This window comes from Typopeltis vanoorti, chromosome 14 (assembly GCF_054136105.1).
Source record: "Typopeltis vanoorti isolate ZY-2024b chromosome 14, IOZ_Tvanoo_1.0, whole genome shotgun sequence".
Taxonomy (NCBI): domain Eukaryota; kingdom Metazoa; phylum Arthropoda; class Arachnida; order Uropygi; family Thelyphonidae; genus Typopeltis; species Typopeltis vanoorti.
The window spans coordinates 55,538,291-55,556,512 of record NC_143562.1 but is presented as its reverse complement, the minus strand read 5'-3'; the positions used below and the strand labels follow the sequence as shown (position 1 = coordinate 55,556,512).

General features: G+C 32.9%; 1 protein-coding gene across 1 annotated transcript in view; it reads right to left on the bottom strand.

Annotated features, from left to right (window-relative positions):
* LOC150099493 (uncharacterized) overlaps positions 1–18,222 on the bottom strand; it is a 301,600-nt gene that overhangs the window by 261,299 nt on the left and 22,079 nt on the right. The window contains exons 4-6 of the mRNA XM_090404210.1: positions 10,303–10,368; positions 7,376–7,435; positions 266–325 (exon numbers count right to left, since the gene is read on the bottom strand). Of these exons, the coding sequence (XP_090260336.1) occupies positions 266–325; positions 7,376–7,435; positions 10,303–10,368 (186 nt within the window). The remainder of the gene's footprint in view (positions 1–265; positions 326–7,375; positions 7,436–10,302; positions 10,369–18,222) is intronic.

Genomic DNA, 18,222 nt, shown 5'->3' with positions numbered 1-18,222 from the left:
TAGGCCAAATTCACATCCTTATGAGAACTCTCCAAATTAATGGAGAATTCTCATAAGGATGCAATATACAGAAAACTTAGAACCACCGAGGATTAAAGAAATGGATTAAAAAAACAGAGCAAGTAATACGCTCACAGAAATAGATACCATAGAGAAAAAAAATCAGGATGTACAAGAGAATTTATGTAGTTCCAACTTGCTAAACAAATATTAATATTATATAAACAAATCTCACAAATTTTCATGTCAATGCATTAATACTTACTAAGATTGGTAGATGAGCCATATTACAAAGTCCTGCCACTGTACATACCATGTTAGGATCCTGAAGATAATCAGAAATAGTTTAGTATTTTAATCACATTTTTAATTAAACATTTGATAACTGAATAAAGCAATCCTTGGAAAAATCAACAAAAACATATGAAAGGCATTTAGTACAAATATAATTCTTATTTTAATATTATCAATGATGTATTTATCTTTATTATCATCTATTTTCATGCATGTTACAATTTTTTTTTATTTATCCTTCCAAGACAAAGTACATGTTATCACAATGGCATATGCCTTCTGCACTAAATATAAAAACTCATTTCCTAAATGAAGTAACTTTGAAACATGTTTTTAGAACAGCAATATCAATCTCATTAAAATGCATTCCTATTTTGTCTTGTAACTAGTTTCTAAATGAATCTTAACTGTGAAATTTTTTTCTGTCACTACTATTTAATTATTTTTTAATCACAACACACACACAACCAAACTAGTTGCATGTTCCCTCTATACCTAAATCAGTTTTTGGGCATTTTATGATCAAAAATTTTAATCTGTTAACATCTTCATATATCCCATTATTCTTCATATTCTTACATGACCTAAGAGCAAATTCATAATGAATCTGTTAATTATCTACATAAGTATCAATACGCCTACTATTATTAATAAGCTAATGTACTGTTCACACTAAAATGATTCCCATTGAATACTATTCGCCTTCTCCCTCAACTAACTATACAAGCATATTCTAAAAGCACAACAAATGTTTGCCATCTAATTATGCCTTAGATCTCTAAATTTATTCAAAAATCTATGATCAACAAGAATATAAACCTACTGAATTCCTGTTTTGATCTGCTTGAGCAATAATTTTTTTTATAAAACTTGGACCACAGAGTATTGTAAATACTCTGTGGTCCAACAGATAGACAAATGATGGAGATATCAGTTTAATGCAACTAAATGTAAGTTCTTGAAATTTGGGATCCATCAATGGGAGGGCTGAACACTATTGCTGGAACTAGAGAAAGCAGAGGAGGGAAGGAATTTTGGGTGACAGTCAATAAAAATTTAAAGTTCAGGGGAGACATCTCAAATGTAGGCAAGGTAACTCAAGGGACTGCTGCAATACTAAGGACTAATCAGCAGATATATGAATTTTGATTCCATTGTATAAAGCCTCGATCATACCACATATGGATACCATGCTCAGATCTGATCACTAGGATTGGAAGAGGAGAGAGGAACCAACCTTGGAAAGAGTGTAGGGCAGACACCAAAAATAATATCAGGGTCTATCAATGTTGGTTATGAAGATTGACTGAGAGCATACCAACTGCAGAATTTGGTGAATAAGAGATGAATGGATGATGAGCCTTTTAAACTGTTGAGAGTATTTATAGCACACTAGGGAGATTTTTCATATGGCAGAAAAGGGAAAGGAATAAGGACAAGGGGCCATCCCTGGAAGTTGAGTAAAAAAAAGAAAGGAATTCCTCTTTTTTTTTTTCTATGGTGTGTGTGGTTGGCCCATGGAATATATTCCCTGATAGGATAGTGAAAGTACAGATTGATCCGATTCAAACATGGGCTTTCTGCAATGATCTTGTGATTCCTTGGAGGTTCTAAATACTAATAATTTTCTATAATAAATTTAGTTTAATCCTTTATCCAAGTGCAAGCAAACAAAGTTTGCACCTGAAGTATCTTCAGGACTGAGGCGACTCGTGGTAAAGGTGGACCAAGCTCTCATCATCCCTGTATCAGTATCTCTCAATGCAAAGCACATCTCCTTGTGGAGATATATAATATCTATGCATTAAGGGAAGGGCCACTACCCAGACCGGTTTAGACCTTTATTGAGGTCTCATCGAGACCTCAATTCAATTTTATCCTGCTCAAGACTAAATAGTGATCGCTTCCAATTTCAAATCCTCTGTATGCTCTGGTGTCCTGCACCAGGGAGAAAACATCACTATCAACAATAACATAGTCAATGAGACTTTTCTTATTCCTTGCCTCTTCTCTCCATGTGAATTTGTGCACATTTTTATGTTGGAACATGGTGTTAGTAATAACCATGTCCATGTCCTGAGCAGAAATCCAACAGGTATTTGACATTATTAATAACTTTGCTCTTTTCTCCAAATTTTCCCAAAATATTTTTGTATGTCTGACAATCATTTCCTACTCTGCTATTTAGATTCCCAACAAGGGCCATCTTTTCCTTTTTCATTGTGTCAGTTTGATGCTTTTTCTAAAGCATCAAAAAATTTCTCTACTTTTACCTTAGTAGAACCTTCTGTGGGACCATAGGCACAAATAAGTCTCATTGTCCAGTTCCCCATTCTGATATTTGCCCACATCACTCTACTTGAGACTGCCTACCATTCAAGAAGATTAGCCTCGTATTTTGTGTTGAATACTATGGCTACTCCTTTTCCTTGATTGTCATTGCCTGAATATAACATTTTGTATTTATTGCTCAGAAAGATCACCAGTTTTTGTCTTTTTTGTTTCAGTCACCCCAATCTTTAACTCTGGTGATATTGAGTTGGGGTGTGTTTTCAGATTTGTTCCAGTAACTGACTTTTTGCTGTTCACCCTGGTTCCCTGGTGAAAACAATGGGGACCTTGTTTAACCGGACGACGCCTCAGCTGGCATGAAATACCATCATTTTTTATTTTGGTTTAACCAATAAGAATACAATTTGGTCGGCTAAATCCCAAATTGCCAGCCCATCCTCATTCATTCAGTATCCAGGTAGATACCCAACAGGGTGCACCACGAGAAAGTGAGGATTGGACATTAGGTCAGAAGCCCTGGTCATTCTCCGCATTCCTTTAAAGGCTATGTGGAGGTCTCCTCTCAGGAGAAGTGGGAGGTCGGCACCCTAACCTCCTGCATTGTTCAAGGGTGAACTATACTTGTTTTGCTATTCTTTCCTCACCCATTGTTTAAGTGACCATACCATCTGAGATTAGCTCTGCTAATACATTCCTGAATGCTAAGAATGGAAAATTCTTTCCTAATATTCTCATTTTTCATACGATACTGATGCCATCTGTTTACTCCACTAATCTTTCTCAGAGCTTTCACATCTGTGGTATTCAGTCTTTGATCAAGTGTTTTATTTCTAACCCAGCTCTCCAATTCATAACTTAAAATTGGTTTGAACAGTCTTGTATACAGTTTGGTGTTTTGACAAGTTTCTCTCTTATTCCATAAAAATACATTCAGTCGACTTCTTGCCATATCAGCTTTTATTCTGTTGTCTATTTCCATATTTAATTTGCCATCTTCACTAAAAATTGTGCCTAAATAGCACAAATGTTTTACTTGTCCTATAGGTTCACCATTCAGGATACAGTTGATGTTTTCAATGTTTCTACCTATTTTCATTGTCATTTTATTGCTGATTTTTATACCAAATTTATTAGAACAGTTACTCAAATTAGTAGTTAGAATCTTAGACTTGTGCTGGATTTATTTAGAAGCATAACATCTGCATAAAGTAAAGAGCTGAGATTAACATCTCCAATTTTGATATCAAGTTTAATAATCACTTTTCTTCATAATATGATCCATATAGATAGTAACAGTTTAGATAATATACACCCTTGTAGAACACACCTGATTTAATGTTAAAATATCTTCTGTTCTAAGTGCCAAATTACAGTTTAAATAGACTATGTATCAATCAATATAATGTCTCATTTATACCATATAAATACAGCATATTTGAAGAACTTTCTTTTAACACCTTATGTCCTTTTTCATCTTCAAAACTTAAATACAAATCCTTGTTACATTCCTAAAATTTCTCAACTATTTGTCTTAAAGTGAAAATCTGATCCTGACATCCTCTATTTGGCCTGAATCCAGCTTGTTCTTTACCAAGCTTCCCTTTACAATGTTTCTTAGCCTTTTTTTTTTTTTTTTTTTTTTTTTTTTAAGTATGCTTACAGAAATCTTAGCAGAAACACTCAGTAGGGTGGTAAAATAACTAAATAACTCTTTTTGGAGGTGATAAAGTAAGTCTGTAATTCTCACTTTTTATTTTTCTTTTCTATTTACTCCAATCATCTAGAGTTCAACCCTTTGACTAGGCCTTCCAAATTATTCAGTGCAGCCACTGTAAAACTTTCATACCTCCATATTTGAGAATTTCATCTACTCCAGCTGCCTTTCCACATTTCAGGTTTTTTATGAATGGTTATGTTTATGTATGGTTATGTATTCCTGTTGGGGAGATTTGTTTTTTTTTACCACTGTACTAACATTCTTGTTTTATTTAACAATCTTCCAAAGCAATTACTCCAGATGTCTAGAATATTTTTATCTTCAGTTATCATGTCACCTTTATCATCTAATTTCTGAATGTTGTAAAAAAGTATTTTTACAGTACTCTTTCCTCCATTTCTGAGCTTTTTCAATAGCCTTCAAAATATTTTACCACCCTCCTGATATTTATTTTTTATGTTCTTATGAAAGTCTTCCCATGACTTGTTTAGCTAGTTTTACCTACAGAATACAGAGAAAAATGTAAGAAAACAAAGCACAAGCTGATTAATTTGACAGGAACTTTTGATATGCTTTCTTTTCTTTTACTGCCTCTAACTTCCTGAGTACACCATGGAGTTCAGATTTTTTTTTTTTTTTTTTTTTTTATCCTTACAGATAATCCTCACCACATGCCTCTCTGGCTGAATCAATGTTTTCTTCAGGGTTTGCCACAGAGTCTACAAGATTTGGTACTTGTTTTCAAACTCTTTCATTTTTTCTTGAATGATGTTTGTATATTTGAGTCTACAGTTCATCTCTGAAAGCTGTTTAACTTTGATTAGTTTTAAAAAACTTTCTTACTCTTCTTTTCACTATGAAATTCAATTTTATCCTGCTTGAAACTAAATAGTGATCACAGAATTTTGTTAACAAGTCAAATCGTTTTTATCCATAAGAAATATACTATGGACAACTTCTAAAAAAAAAATGATTTCAAAAAGAGCATGCCTTCAAAAATGAAGATGACTGTTGAAGGAGAGGATTCTGTTGATCCTGATTCAGGTTCAGAAAATGAAGTCCATTTGTTTGTAGATAAATAGTGATTACTTCCTATTTCAAATTCTCTATATAGTGTCCTGAACTGGTGGGAAACATTGCTATCAACAACAACATTGTCAATGAAACTATTCTTATTTCTTGCATCTTCTCTTCCATTTGCACACATTTTTATGTTGGAACATAGTGTTAATAATAATTAGTCCATGTCCTGAACAGAATCCAGCAAGCATTTACCATTATTATTAGCTTTGATCTTTTCTCCAACTTTTCCCAGAACATTTTGATGTGTCTCATAAGCATTTTCTACTCTGGTGTTTAGATCTCCAACAAGGACCAACTTTTCCTTTTTTTGTAGTTTAATACCACCTGTCTTCTTTAATGCCTCAAAAAATTCCTCCATTTCTTCCTTAATAAAACCTTCTGTGCGCGATAGGCACAAATAAGTTTCATTATCCAGTTCCACATTCGGATATTTGCTCAGATCACTACTTGATATTGCCTACCACTCAAGAAGATTATCCTCATATTTAGTGTTGAATACTATAGCTATTCCTTTTCCCTGATTGTTATTACCTGAATATAACATTCTACATTTATTGCTTAAAAAGATCTTGACTGTCTTCTTGATTTCAGTTACACCTATTATGTTGATCTGATATTTAATTCTTCTGCTAGTTCCATTTCTTTGCTATTGTTTCTTCTTATGTCAAGAATACCAATCTTGAACTCTGCTGATGTTGAGTTGGGATGTATTCTGGGATCTGTTCCCATAGCTGACTTTGTGCTGCTGATGAAAACAACAGGGACCTTGTTTAACCAGGCAATGTTCCAGCCATCACAAAGTTGCCATGCACCATTTACATTGTGGTTTGCCAATAAGAATACAATTTGGCCAGATGAGTTGATTAATAGATTTAAACATGGTTGAAAGATATTTTCCTAAGGATACAACAAATACATTAAGAAGTACCTATGATATAAGGGATGGAGATTGTGACTAATTCCTCTTTTCTTGTGGAAGGAGAATGGCTGATGATGACCTCAATTTTGGATTGTTGCCATTGAAAGAGACAGTTTGTTTATTAATAAAAATTTCTTTATAAATAGCTTCAAATGAAAAATAAACATGGGCTGTTAATAGTAAACATTTCTAAGAGATGATATGCAAATATGCAGTGAATATCTACTGGAAAAGGACTATTCGCAGTAGAATGAAGTGGATAAGGAACTGCCCACCTCTCTCTCTCTTTTTAGAAGATCAAGAAAGGAAATAGTTCCATGCAGTTCTATTTCCAAGGTAAATTTAATTCCATGATGAATGCTATTTATATTTTGTAGGAAAACATTTAATTCCTAGCATGATTTATTGCAAATGTCATCAGTATAGCAAAGTCAAAGAGAAGGTTTTGGATTAAAAGCAGTTTCCTTCAAGATGTCCTAAATAAGTTTGCTAGAGTTATGGAAATTTGAGAGCTCTTGGAAAACTTATCAATAACTACATTTCTTAGCTGTTTTTATTATTATTTAGTTGTTTTTTAAATAGATACTTGCATATTTATTTTGAATAACAGTATTATTTTACTGATTTCCTTGCAACTGCTCATGAAAGAAAAAAAAAAATAGATAACATTCTACAGGCACTTACATTGTTTGAATTTTCTAATTCTATTTGTTATATTGATGATGGTTTAAAGATACTTAAACCATAATTTAGTACAGTTAACTTGGTTCACATTTCTTAATGATATGGATTCACAGTTACTTCTACATCAATGTATGACAGGTATTATGTGACTAATGATAAATATGAAGTCTTATGATAAGGCTGACTCCATGGAGATGCCTATATAAAAAATCTTTTAATCTATCTCTAATATACATAGTAGAGATAATATAACACATGTCATCATTTCAAATAAGCAATTAAGTTTGACTTATTGGCTTAAATTATAAGTAAGCTAATAAGAATAAATAAGCTGCCTGGTAACAAAAAGCAAGACTTAAATATATTTGGTGGATGAAGTTACTTACCATTCTTGATGATAACATTTCGATTAGTTCTGGAATTATCTCATCAACAAGTTTCTTACACTAAAAAAAAAGTATGTTTTTAACTAATGGAAATCATTTTAGAATACATGCAAATTTAAAGGAACTATATAGTTTATTCATAGCTTACAGATGTGAATAGAAGAAAATGCATACAGAAATTTGGACAACTCTTGGTATTAAACTGCTGTGTTCTTGTCTGGTGACAGTGAACATGTGACAGCAAGGTTTCAGAAATCCACTCATCCACTTGCTACAGATGAGTCAGACAAGTGAATTTTCTGCATCACTCTAAATGCATTCAAAATTTTCTTTGCATAATTTAGACTTTTTCAAATTTTAAAACATCTCATTCATGGCCAAGTTATCTGACTAAACACAAGTAGCTGGCAACAAATTTATTAAGTTTTATTTTCAGATAGTTGTAAATAAAACTTCTGGATCTTTAATCCTTAATTTTAACACTACAGCATTCCCTTTTAGGCAACCAAAAGAACATTTGCAATTTTAGTTGTCAGTGCTTTTTTTTTTTTGTAAAATCATAACATAAACTGGTCATATTTACTTTCTTCCATCCTTTTAACTACTTTAAGGCAGGATGAAAACTCATTTCATTTCATTAACAAAAAAAAAAAAAAAAACTGGCAATTATAAACAAAAAAAATTAAAACCTGCAGGATCTAAATATACTGTCACATATACATCTAATATTAAATTAAATCCAACATCATTTTAAAGCTGAATACAGAAACTATAAAATTTATTGCAGAGTTGACCAGAGAGCTAACGGGAATATGCTGTCGCCATACTACGAGTTATCCTCGTCGAACCTAATAGGAAAGCACAGCCGCTAAAAGAGCCCATATATTGCTTTCTATTGGTTCATTAGAAGGTTCCATTAGTCTGACAGCTGTTTCAAACTCAGTTTTCTTCAAAGACTAGGCAGAAACCTACAGAGCAAAAACTCTGTGCTAAGGAACTCGAAGCATTGGCAAAGTGTATTTTCATAAGCGAACTCTCGGTCGGTGCGTAAAGTATTTACTAAAATAAAGAGCCAAAAGGCTTCACTTCAAAAGGTGAGGGTAACTCGTAGTATGGCAACTGTGTATTCCTGTTAGCTCTCTGGTCAATCTCCGCACGAAACTTTTCTAGTTTCTGTATTTGGCTTGAAATGATGTTAGATTTAATTTAATATCTGCTTAATTTAGATACTTATATTTTTAGATACAGAATGGCAATTAAACATGAACAGACAATTTCCCACATATGTAGATAATGCAAGATAACTATAAAAGGTCAGTAATTTCCTAACTTATTTAAAAAAATAAATAAAAATTATATATATTTAGACAATGTAAAGTTAGGAAAGATTAGCTGATTCAAAAAATACTATCTCCCCTTTATGGGAGATAATATTTATTTAAGTTAGTGAATTAAATTTCACACTTTTATTATCAGAAAAATCTCCACCTTTCTTGCCTTTTCTAAGGAAAAGCTTCCATCTCCATTATCCAGTCATCCACCAGATTCTTTGCTCTTGTGGGTTATCGTATTTTGGACAAACAGGAAGATCTGTATTTAATACATCAGCTAGAACGCCACAAGTTTTATATTAAATACTATGAGCCAGTAAACAGTCTGGACTTGGGGGGGGGGGGTATACTCTCAGCACTAAAAAAGTTCATTTTGAACAAGACAAGAGTTCTTCATAAAAGTTGTTTCCTCATAGAATGGCTTTATAAAAACACATGTGAAACTTTAATTAATATTCTATACTAGTAGAATATTAAACACCACTGCATTTAATATTCTACTATTAGACCATCTAATCCAAATGCTTTCCCATTCTTCAAATTCTTGTATAAAATGGTTATCTACTATGGTTATCTTTTGGAATATTTTTAGTCAAGTATCTGTGGTGATACTTAAAATAACCCGATATCACGATGCTCCTAAAATTTGATATTAAATTGAAAAAAGCAAAGCTATTTTGGTAATGGAGCAGTCTCTTCTCATCTAACTCGGTCAAAGATATTAAATGGGATTTTATTAAAAAAGGATTATTAATTTGACATATGTTTTTTTTTTTTTTAAAGTAAGGATGACATTACTTGGAACAGGAATTGATCAGAGCTAATGATATGCAATTAGGTGTTGGTGAAAAATCACTGAAGGATTAATAATTCTTTAATAAAATTCCATTAAGTAGTATCTCTTTTGCATAATTGGATAGGAAGGAGCTGCTCCATTACCAAAATAATTTTGCTTTGCTTTTTTTCAGTCTATTATTTGTGGTAAATTTCACTGGTGAATTATTCAGTTTTTTCTAAAGTATTTCTTCAAATTATGAGTTCCTTATCTTCAAATATCCAGCCATTTTTACATTTGATTCTTGACTTTTTACATTTTTTTGGGCACAGGGTATTATACTTCAGGTACATTTCTCAGATGTAATGCACATTCTAAAATGTTCTATTTTCTGACAAAGTTTCATTTTCCTTGTTTGCTGTTACTATGCTTATTAATTCTTTTGGTAGTTTGTGTTACCCATTTCTTTTGGGATAATGTAGTAGTCTGGGTGACCTGAGTTTTTGTTGCTGGTATGAAGTGTGCAATATAAATCAGGTTGTGGGATGATTCAGAAGGCTAAACTTGATTTTATTTTTTACTGTCTCTTTATATTAAACTTCTATAGAAAGAATGGTCAAATATTTTCAAAGTTATTTGTTTGCTATTCTTGTTTAGATTTAAAAGCCAAGATGAAGTTTTGGATGCACTCATTATTCTATTATCTAGTTTAGTTCTATTGGATATTATGCTCTGCAATTTTGTACTAATCTGGCCCACTTTCCATTGATTGCGATCTGTGTGTTAAAGTAACATGATTAAAATAAATCAGTTATACTTACTCCATCAGCAATTAGTTTGATAGGAATAAGTGCACAACTGCCTTCAAACACCTCTTTAATTTCTTCCTATTTAAAAAAAAAGTAATAATAATATAGAAGAGAAAATTGTGAATTTTTATTTAATTGTATACAGACATTGCATTACTAAGTTTAAAGTATTCAGAACTGCCCCCACTTTTTTTTTTTTGAGCAGCAGCATATGGCACAACAAGGTAAGTATTCTCAAAGAGCTTGGGAAATGGCAATTTGGAATAGTGGAGTTTTCCACATAATAGACCCCCCCCCACCCTTAGAATGATACATGAGCATTGGAAGTGATGCCATTACATATCATATATGCAAACCTTATAACAATACTAGTGTTCTTGGTCTTATCATGAAGTTTCTAAAAACTTACTTTACAATGCATAAAGAAAAATGAAATTCATGGGGGGGGAGGGTGAACTGTGCAACTGAACTGTACTTGTTTGGAATGTGAAATATCATCAAATTCCTTATATGTACCCTCAATGGGGATACAATATAATACTATATTATAGTACTATGTGAAAAGGTTCCATCATTACCAGCAAATATTGACACTCTTCCTCCAAATTAATCTGTTATCTGAAATGAAATGAAATATTAGTTTCTTAAAATTAATACTGAATGCTCACAACAAACAAATATGATCATACAAAGGAAACTGACAAAAAAACATACCACTTTCATCTTGCATTTGGTGAGGTAACATCAAATCAAAGTTTGTACTATTAAATGGCAAGTTTTCCCCACAGTGCACAAGTGACAGTTACTGCTAGCAACTCACTGTATTTGTCAATTTTGTTTTTGTAGATGAAATGCAATTTAAATTTGCAGCTGACAAAATCAAAGAATACATTTCTTAACTATATACGAACAAAGCGAGTTTCCTTTGTATGCATATTCACAGATTCGTTAGATGTTAAGTGTTCTGTATTAATTTTAATTTAATTTCACATTCCAAACAAACATAACTCAGGTGCATTCCCCTCACCATTCAATATCATTTCATTTTGCTGTATGCATTATTTATTCTTATTAATAAAGCCACAGTCACCAATGTGAGATGGATGTTAAAAATACAAAAAGAGCAACATGCTACCGTACCAAAAAATGACCACGATATTAATTTTTCTACTAAAAGTGTAAGAAAAAATATAATAAAATAACAATTTCCACTACTTGTCTACTTGGTATCAAATAAGTCAAATATTTATTTAACAAATAATTATTTTAATGAAATAGTTTTACTGCCATTTTGCTCAACTAAAGGAAAAAATCATTTTTTTTATAAAAATGATTATCATAAATATACCTAATCCTAATAGATAATAAAAATGTTAATTTTTGTTCACATTGTTTTTCCTACAGTTATTGCTGGCTACAATATTAATTTCTTAGAACCTCTATTAACTTTCCAGAACTGAATTACAAAGCAGTGTCATCACTATAATAGTAGCCTTAAAAATATATATACAACAAAAAATTATTATAACCACAGCTGATAGAGCTAAAACCACATTTAAACCACCTTAGGTATATGAGGTACCAAAAATTTATAAATCACCTCATTTTAAGTAGACAGTTCCACTTACAAACTTGCCAGATGGTTAAATTGACTGTCTACCTTCCTAAAACTCCAATCTTCATAAAAAAAGTTATATTCATGACAAAAGCTATCTTAACAATTTCTGGCATCTTTAGTATATATATATCACATGACCTGATTAAGTCTCAGTCTTCTCCCCCCCCCCCCCAAAAAAAATCTAGATTATTCGAAAATTCACAAAACATGAAGGTTATTTATTAGATGGAAATGAAAATATACAGACTAGATGGAATGAAAAGGGAGTTTCCCCTTCCACAACACTCTTTAGACATTTTCTATATGGAAAAATTAAAGCACTTGATACTGCTATACTCAAATCATTAGTCTGATTACACTGTAAATGTGCCTGTGGAATTAGGTCAACTGCAAACACATCAGATACATTTTTAGTACATTTAAACAGCCACCATCAAAATACATTTCACAACAGAAAGAAAAATCATGTCTAGAATATATCAATTTTTTATTATTTTTATTTTCAATTAGTATTGAAAACCCACCCATCCATATCAGAGAACTACTTATACAAGCAGTCAAGCCTAATTATATGGCATCCTTGAAACAGTAACATATAGAGCAGAGACATTATACAGCTCTTGCCCCAGAATGCAATTATCTTTTCTGCACCATTCTAGTCAACAGAAATAAACAGACAAAATAGGTTTGCAATATTCTGAATGGATGCTACAAGCCTCTCCTACTCACCTAACATTCAGGATTATGAAAATTATTCCCATCTCATTTCATCTATCAGGAGGTACAGAAAAGACAGCCAAAGTATAATATAATGTCCAATCTAATTTAAACCCTCAACTAAGTCCACAACTTTAGTCAGCAATGGCTATGAAACATTCTCTTAACCTCAATGAGTGTGCTTGCATTAATTTACTAAAAATGGGGGAAGTCATTAGATCATCTTTAACATAACTAAATTTCTTCCTTTTATCTCACCCTAGAGAATGTCATGACAGGACATTAGTCCTTTCAATTACAATATGAACCATTTCTCAAACTACCTGACTAAGTACCTTGAATACAGTGACAAGCATTTTTGTGCTCAGAAGATGGTTTGAAATTTGGCATAATATTAACGAAAAATGTTTTGGGGGCACCATTAAGTATATAATGAATAACTGTCAATACCTAAGCTTCTCAAAATGTTGGTACTGGCATTAATAGATCAATATTAATTCAATAAATGAATGCTTACTGAACATTTGATAAATAGAAAGGTTTAAGCAGTGGCTGTTATTCATGATATTTGAAATGTTATACGTATATTTGAAAATACAGAGAATTTTTCTGAATCAACAGTGGCAACAATTTTTATTAAGCTGTTTTTACAGCTTAGTGTTTTGACTAGACCATGAACGGAACAGAAATCTAGCAGGTACTAACAGTTATTACTTTATCTTTATTCCAAATTTTCTCAAAACATTTCCTGTCCTTCTGTTAAGGTCTCCAACAAGAACTAACTATTCTATTTTTCTTTGTGTCAGATTCCCTCTAATGACTCAAAATGCCTCCATTTCTTCTTTAGTGTTCTATCACAAATAGATCTCACTGTCCAATTCTTAATTTTGATGTTTGCCCACATCACTCTGCTTGATACTGATTGCCATTCAAGATACTTATTCTCCTGTTCAGTGTTTAATACTTCACCGTTGCCCATCTGGTAATGGTTATTTAGAAGAATCTCGCATTGTTTGTCTTCTTTGTTTAGGTAACACGAATTATGTCAACTTGGTACTCGAGTTCTTCTGCCAGCTCCGACTTCTTTTTTGTTGATGCTGCATATGTTGATAGTACCAATCTTGAATTCTTCTAAATAGTGATTGAGTGGGAGTTTGTTCCAGTAGCTAACCTTTCACTGCTTGTCCAGGTTCCATGACAAAAACAGCAGAGTTCTTGTTGAACTGGGTGACACCCTAACCAGCATGAAATTCCATTGTGCTGTAGAAATGTTTTGTATTTTGATTTAAGCCAATAATAATACAAGAGCAGCTAAATTCCAAATTGTTAGCCGATCCACATTCATTCAGTATCTAGGCAAATAAGCCAATAATAATACAAGAGCAGCTAAATTCCAAATTGTTAGCCGATCCACATTCATTCAGTATCTAGGCAAATATCTACTAATAGCGTGAACCATGAGAAAGTGAGGATTAAACAGTAGGTTAGAAGTCCCAGTGAGTTAACATTCCTTAGAATGCCATGTGGAGATCTCTCAGTTATCAAAGCTTTGATTGCTAAGTGATTCTTCCCCCCCCCTTCCTGATATCTAATTTAAACATCCTACTATATATATCTTAATTATAATCATTATTTTGCAAAACAAGTATAAGCTATGTATCACTCCATATCAATTTTCATTTACAGTACGGTGTTGAACAGTTTTTTCTCCATAATACTTCATCATACACTTTTTCAAGGTCGACGAACAAGATCTTTTTATAATTCCATGATATGATCTATTTGTTGCAATCTAAGAATCTGGTATTAGTGATTTCTATTTGGCCTGAACTCATTCTGCCAGACTAGTTGGCTGAATGGTTAGCATTTGCAATTTTCAGCTAAGAAGCTGAAAGTTGCAAAATCAACTATGGGTATGGATGTGGCTTTAAATGGGAAGTGAATTTCATCTCCTTGCTTATACTAAATGGCTGGAGGTGATATCCAATATAATCAAACATTGGAAAGTTCTACATTTGATCTCTAGGGTAGGGTTTCTGGATTATGTAATTATTGGGGGAAAAAATCCTTCTGTGAGTAAGCATCACGAAAAACACAAGATAAATATTAGTAAACAATAGTGTCATTATGCATCCCACAATGAGTCGATTCCATGCAGGTGTGGAGTTAATATTTTGTTCCTATGACATGCTCCAAAATGAACTGGAATACATCAAGTTGTATCCATTTACTGATGGAACTAGTTTAATAATAATAGTTTTTAAATAAAAAATAAATATTAAATTCTCCTCTAAAATAACATTGATTAACAGGAACAAATACCACTAAACCAGAAGCAGTTCCTTACATCAGGAAGAACTTATGAAAGCATAAAAAAATACCTAAAATGCCATGTGCAAACCACCTATGAAACATTTTTTTTTTTTTTAAAGAGAAGTGAAGATTAGAAAAGAAATTCCTCTATAATTAGTACAAGAGGTGCATCAGCACAGAATTAAAATACTTGAACAGAATCTCAAATGCGATGAATTTGACTAGAGGAAACTGATCTTTTGTCTAAAACAAAAGACTGGCCACTCTTGAGTGCACACCTAAAAAAAGGTATGGTAGTCACATTTGAATACTCATCAAAATCCTGACATGTACCCTCAAGAGGCATACAGAATATGATAGTATTACATGAAAAATTTACATCATTACTAACTTCCTATCTACAATTTTCCTCCAAATCAGTCTGTTACTTGTCAAGACTACAACGTTATCAGATCTAATATTTCTATTGTCTAAGGCACTTTGTACCGTATCAATCCGCCTATATTTTAGTCTTCCTCAGAGTCATTTTTCTGCCACCCTAGCAGAGAACATCTGTTTTGCTAATCTTTCCTCGCCAAATTCTGTTTGAGTGACCATACCACCTGAGATAAGCTCTGTTAACGCATTCCTGGATGTTGACAACATCAAGTTCTTTCCTAATATCCTTGTTTTTAATATGATATTGCCGCCATTGATGCCATCTGTTCACGCCTCTAATCTTTCTCAGGACTCTCATATCTAGTCTTTGGTCAAGTGTTTTACTTCTGACCCAGCTCTTAGATCCATAAGTTTTTTGGAACACTGTCTTGTATACAGCTAATTTAGTGTTCTGACTAATTTCTCTCTTATTCCATATGAATTTATTAAGTTGACTTCCTACCATACCAGCTTTGTTCATTCTGTTTTCTATTTCCATATTTAATTTACCATCTATACTAAAAATGGTGCTTAAGTAGCTAAAATGTTTTACTTGTTCCACAGGTTCTTCGTTCAAAATACAGTTGACATTTTCAATGATTCTACCTATTTTCATTGTCTTTGTCTTTTTATTGCTGACCTTCACACCATATCTATTACAACAGTTATTCAATTCAAGGAATCTTGCAAACTTGTAGCGGATTTATTTAGAAGTATAACATCGTCCGCATAAAGATTAACATCTCCAATTCTGATATCATTCATAATACAACTTTCCTTCATAATGTGATCCATGTAGATAATGAATAACAAAGGGGATAATGCACATCCTTGTTTCACACCAGATTTAACAATAAACCATCTTCCGGTACTTCCTTCAATTCTAACTGCTGAATTGCAACTCAAATAAAGACCAAGTTGCTTGATATAATGCCCATTAACACCATATAACTGTAGCATAATGAATAGCTTCTCTCTTGACACCTTGTGGTATGCTTTTCCAGATCGACAAAACTTAAATACAGATCTTTGTTATATTTCCATGCCTTCTCAACTATTGGTCATAAAATGAAGATCTGATCCTGACAGCCTCTATTTGGCCTGAATCATCACCAAGCTTTTCTTCCACAATTCTTCCCAACCGTTTCTCAAGTATACTGGCATAAATCTTGCCAGAAACACTCAGTAGGGAAATACCTCTGTAATTCTAGCATACAGTTTTTATTTCCCTTTTTATATACGGGTACTATTAGAGCTCTACTCCAATTATCAGGAATTCGTCCCTCTGTGCAGGCTTTCTGAACTATGCAGTGTAGTCACTAAGACTTTTATACCACCATACTTCAGCATTTCTGGTCGAATATCATCTACTCCTGCTGCCTTTCCACATTTCAAGCCTTTGATGGTTTTTTCTACTTCAAGTATGGATATGTATTCCTGACTGTATGCCTGGTCAGTGTTTTTTACCAATGTGCTGTCATCACTGCTAGTTTCATTTAGCAGTTTTTCAAAGTAATTATTCCATACTTCAAGGATATCTTTTTCTCCCATTTTCATGTCACCTTTATCATCTCTAACTCCTTTTACAGCACTGTTTCCTCCGTTTCTAAGCTTCTTCAACAACCTGCAGAATATCTTACCATCTTCTTGATATTTATTTTCTATGTTCTTGCCAAAGTCCTCCCATAACTTTTGTTTAGCTAGTTTTACAGTGTTTAGCTTTCTTACATTTGTCTCTGTATTCTCTAAGAGCACAAGCTGACTTATTTGCCAAGAACTTTTGATATGCTTTGTTTTCTTTTACTGCCTCTTTAACTTGCTGTGTTCACCATGGAGTTCTGATTTTTCTATCCTTGCAGACAACCTCACCATATGCCTCTCTGGCTGAATCAATCAGGGTTTTCTTCAAAGTTTGCCACTGAATCCACAAGGTTTGTTTGTTGTTGTCCAACTCTTTCATTTTTTCTTCAATAATCTTTGTGTATTTTAGTCTACAGTTCACATCTGAGAGTTGCTCAACTTTTATTCACTTTTAAAACTTTATTACATGTCATTCTTTTCAATATGAAATTCAAATTTATCCTGCTCAAGACTAAATAGTGATTGCTTCCAATTTCAAATCCTCTGTACACTCTGGTGGCCTGCACCAGGGAGAAAACATCACTATCAACAATAACATAGGCAATGAGACTTTTCTTATTCCTTGCCTCTTCTCTCCATGTGAATTTGTGCACATTTTTATGTTGGAACATGGTGTTAGTAATAACCAGTACATGTCCAGCAGAAATCCAATGGGTATTTGCCATTATTATTAACTTTGCTCTTTTCTCCAAATTTTCCCAAAATATTTTTGTATGTCTGACAATCACTTCCTACTGTGCTATTTAGATCCCCAACAAGGACAAACGTTTCCTTTTTCATTGTGTCAGTAGCTTTCTCTAGAGCCTCAAAAAATTCCTCTGCTTCTACCTTAGTGGAACCTTCTGTGGGACCATAGGCACAAATAAGTCTCATTGTCCAGTCCCCCATTCTGATATTTGCCCACATCACTCTACTTGAGACTGCCTGCCACCCAAGAAGATTAACCTCGTATTTAGTGTTGAATACTATGGCTACTCCTTTTCCTTGATTGTCATTGCCTGAATATAACATTGTGTTTATTGCTCATCTGAATACTAACTTCAATATATCATGCTCTTCTATTTCTGAAAACTGTGTGCTTTTGATCACAATGCAACTGCTCTAACCATATGACACCTCATTAACTGAAGGCAATATATTGGTAATGAAATATTTGTTTCTTTTATCTGTTTGTGTTAATGAGCCCATAATGCTTCAAGCAACATGTAAAAAAAAAAAAAAAAAAC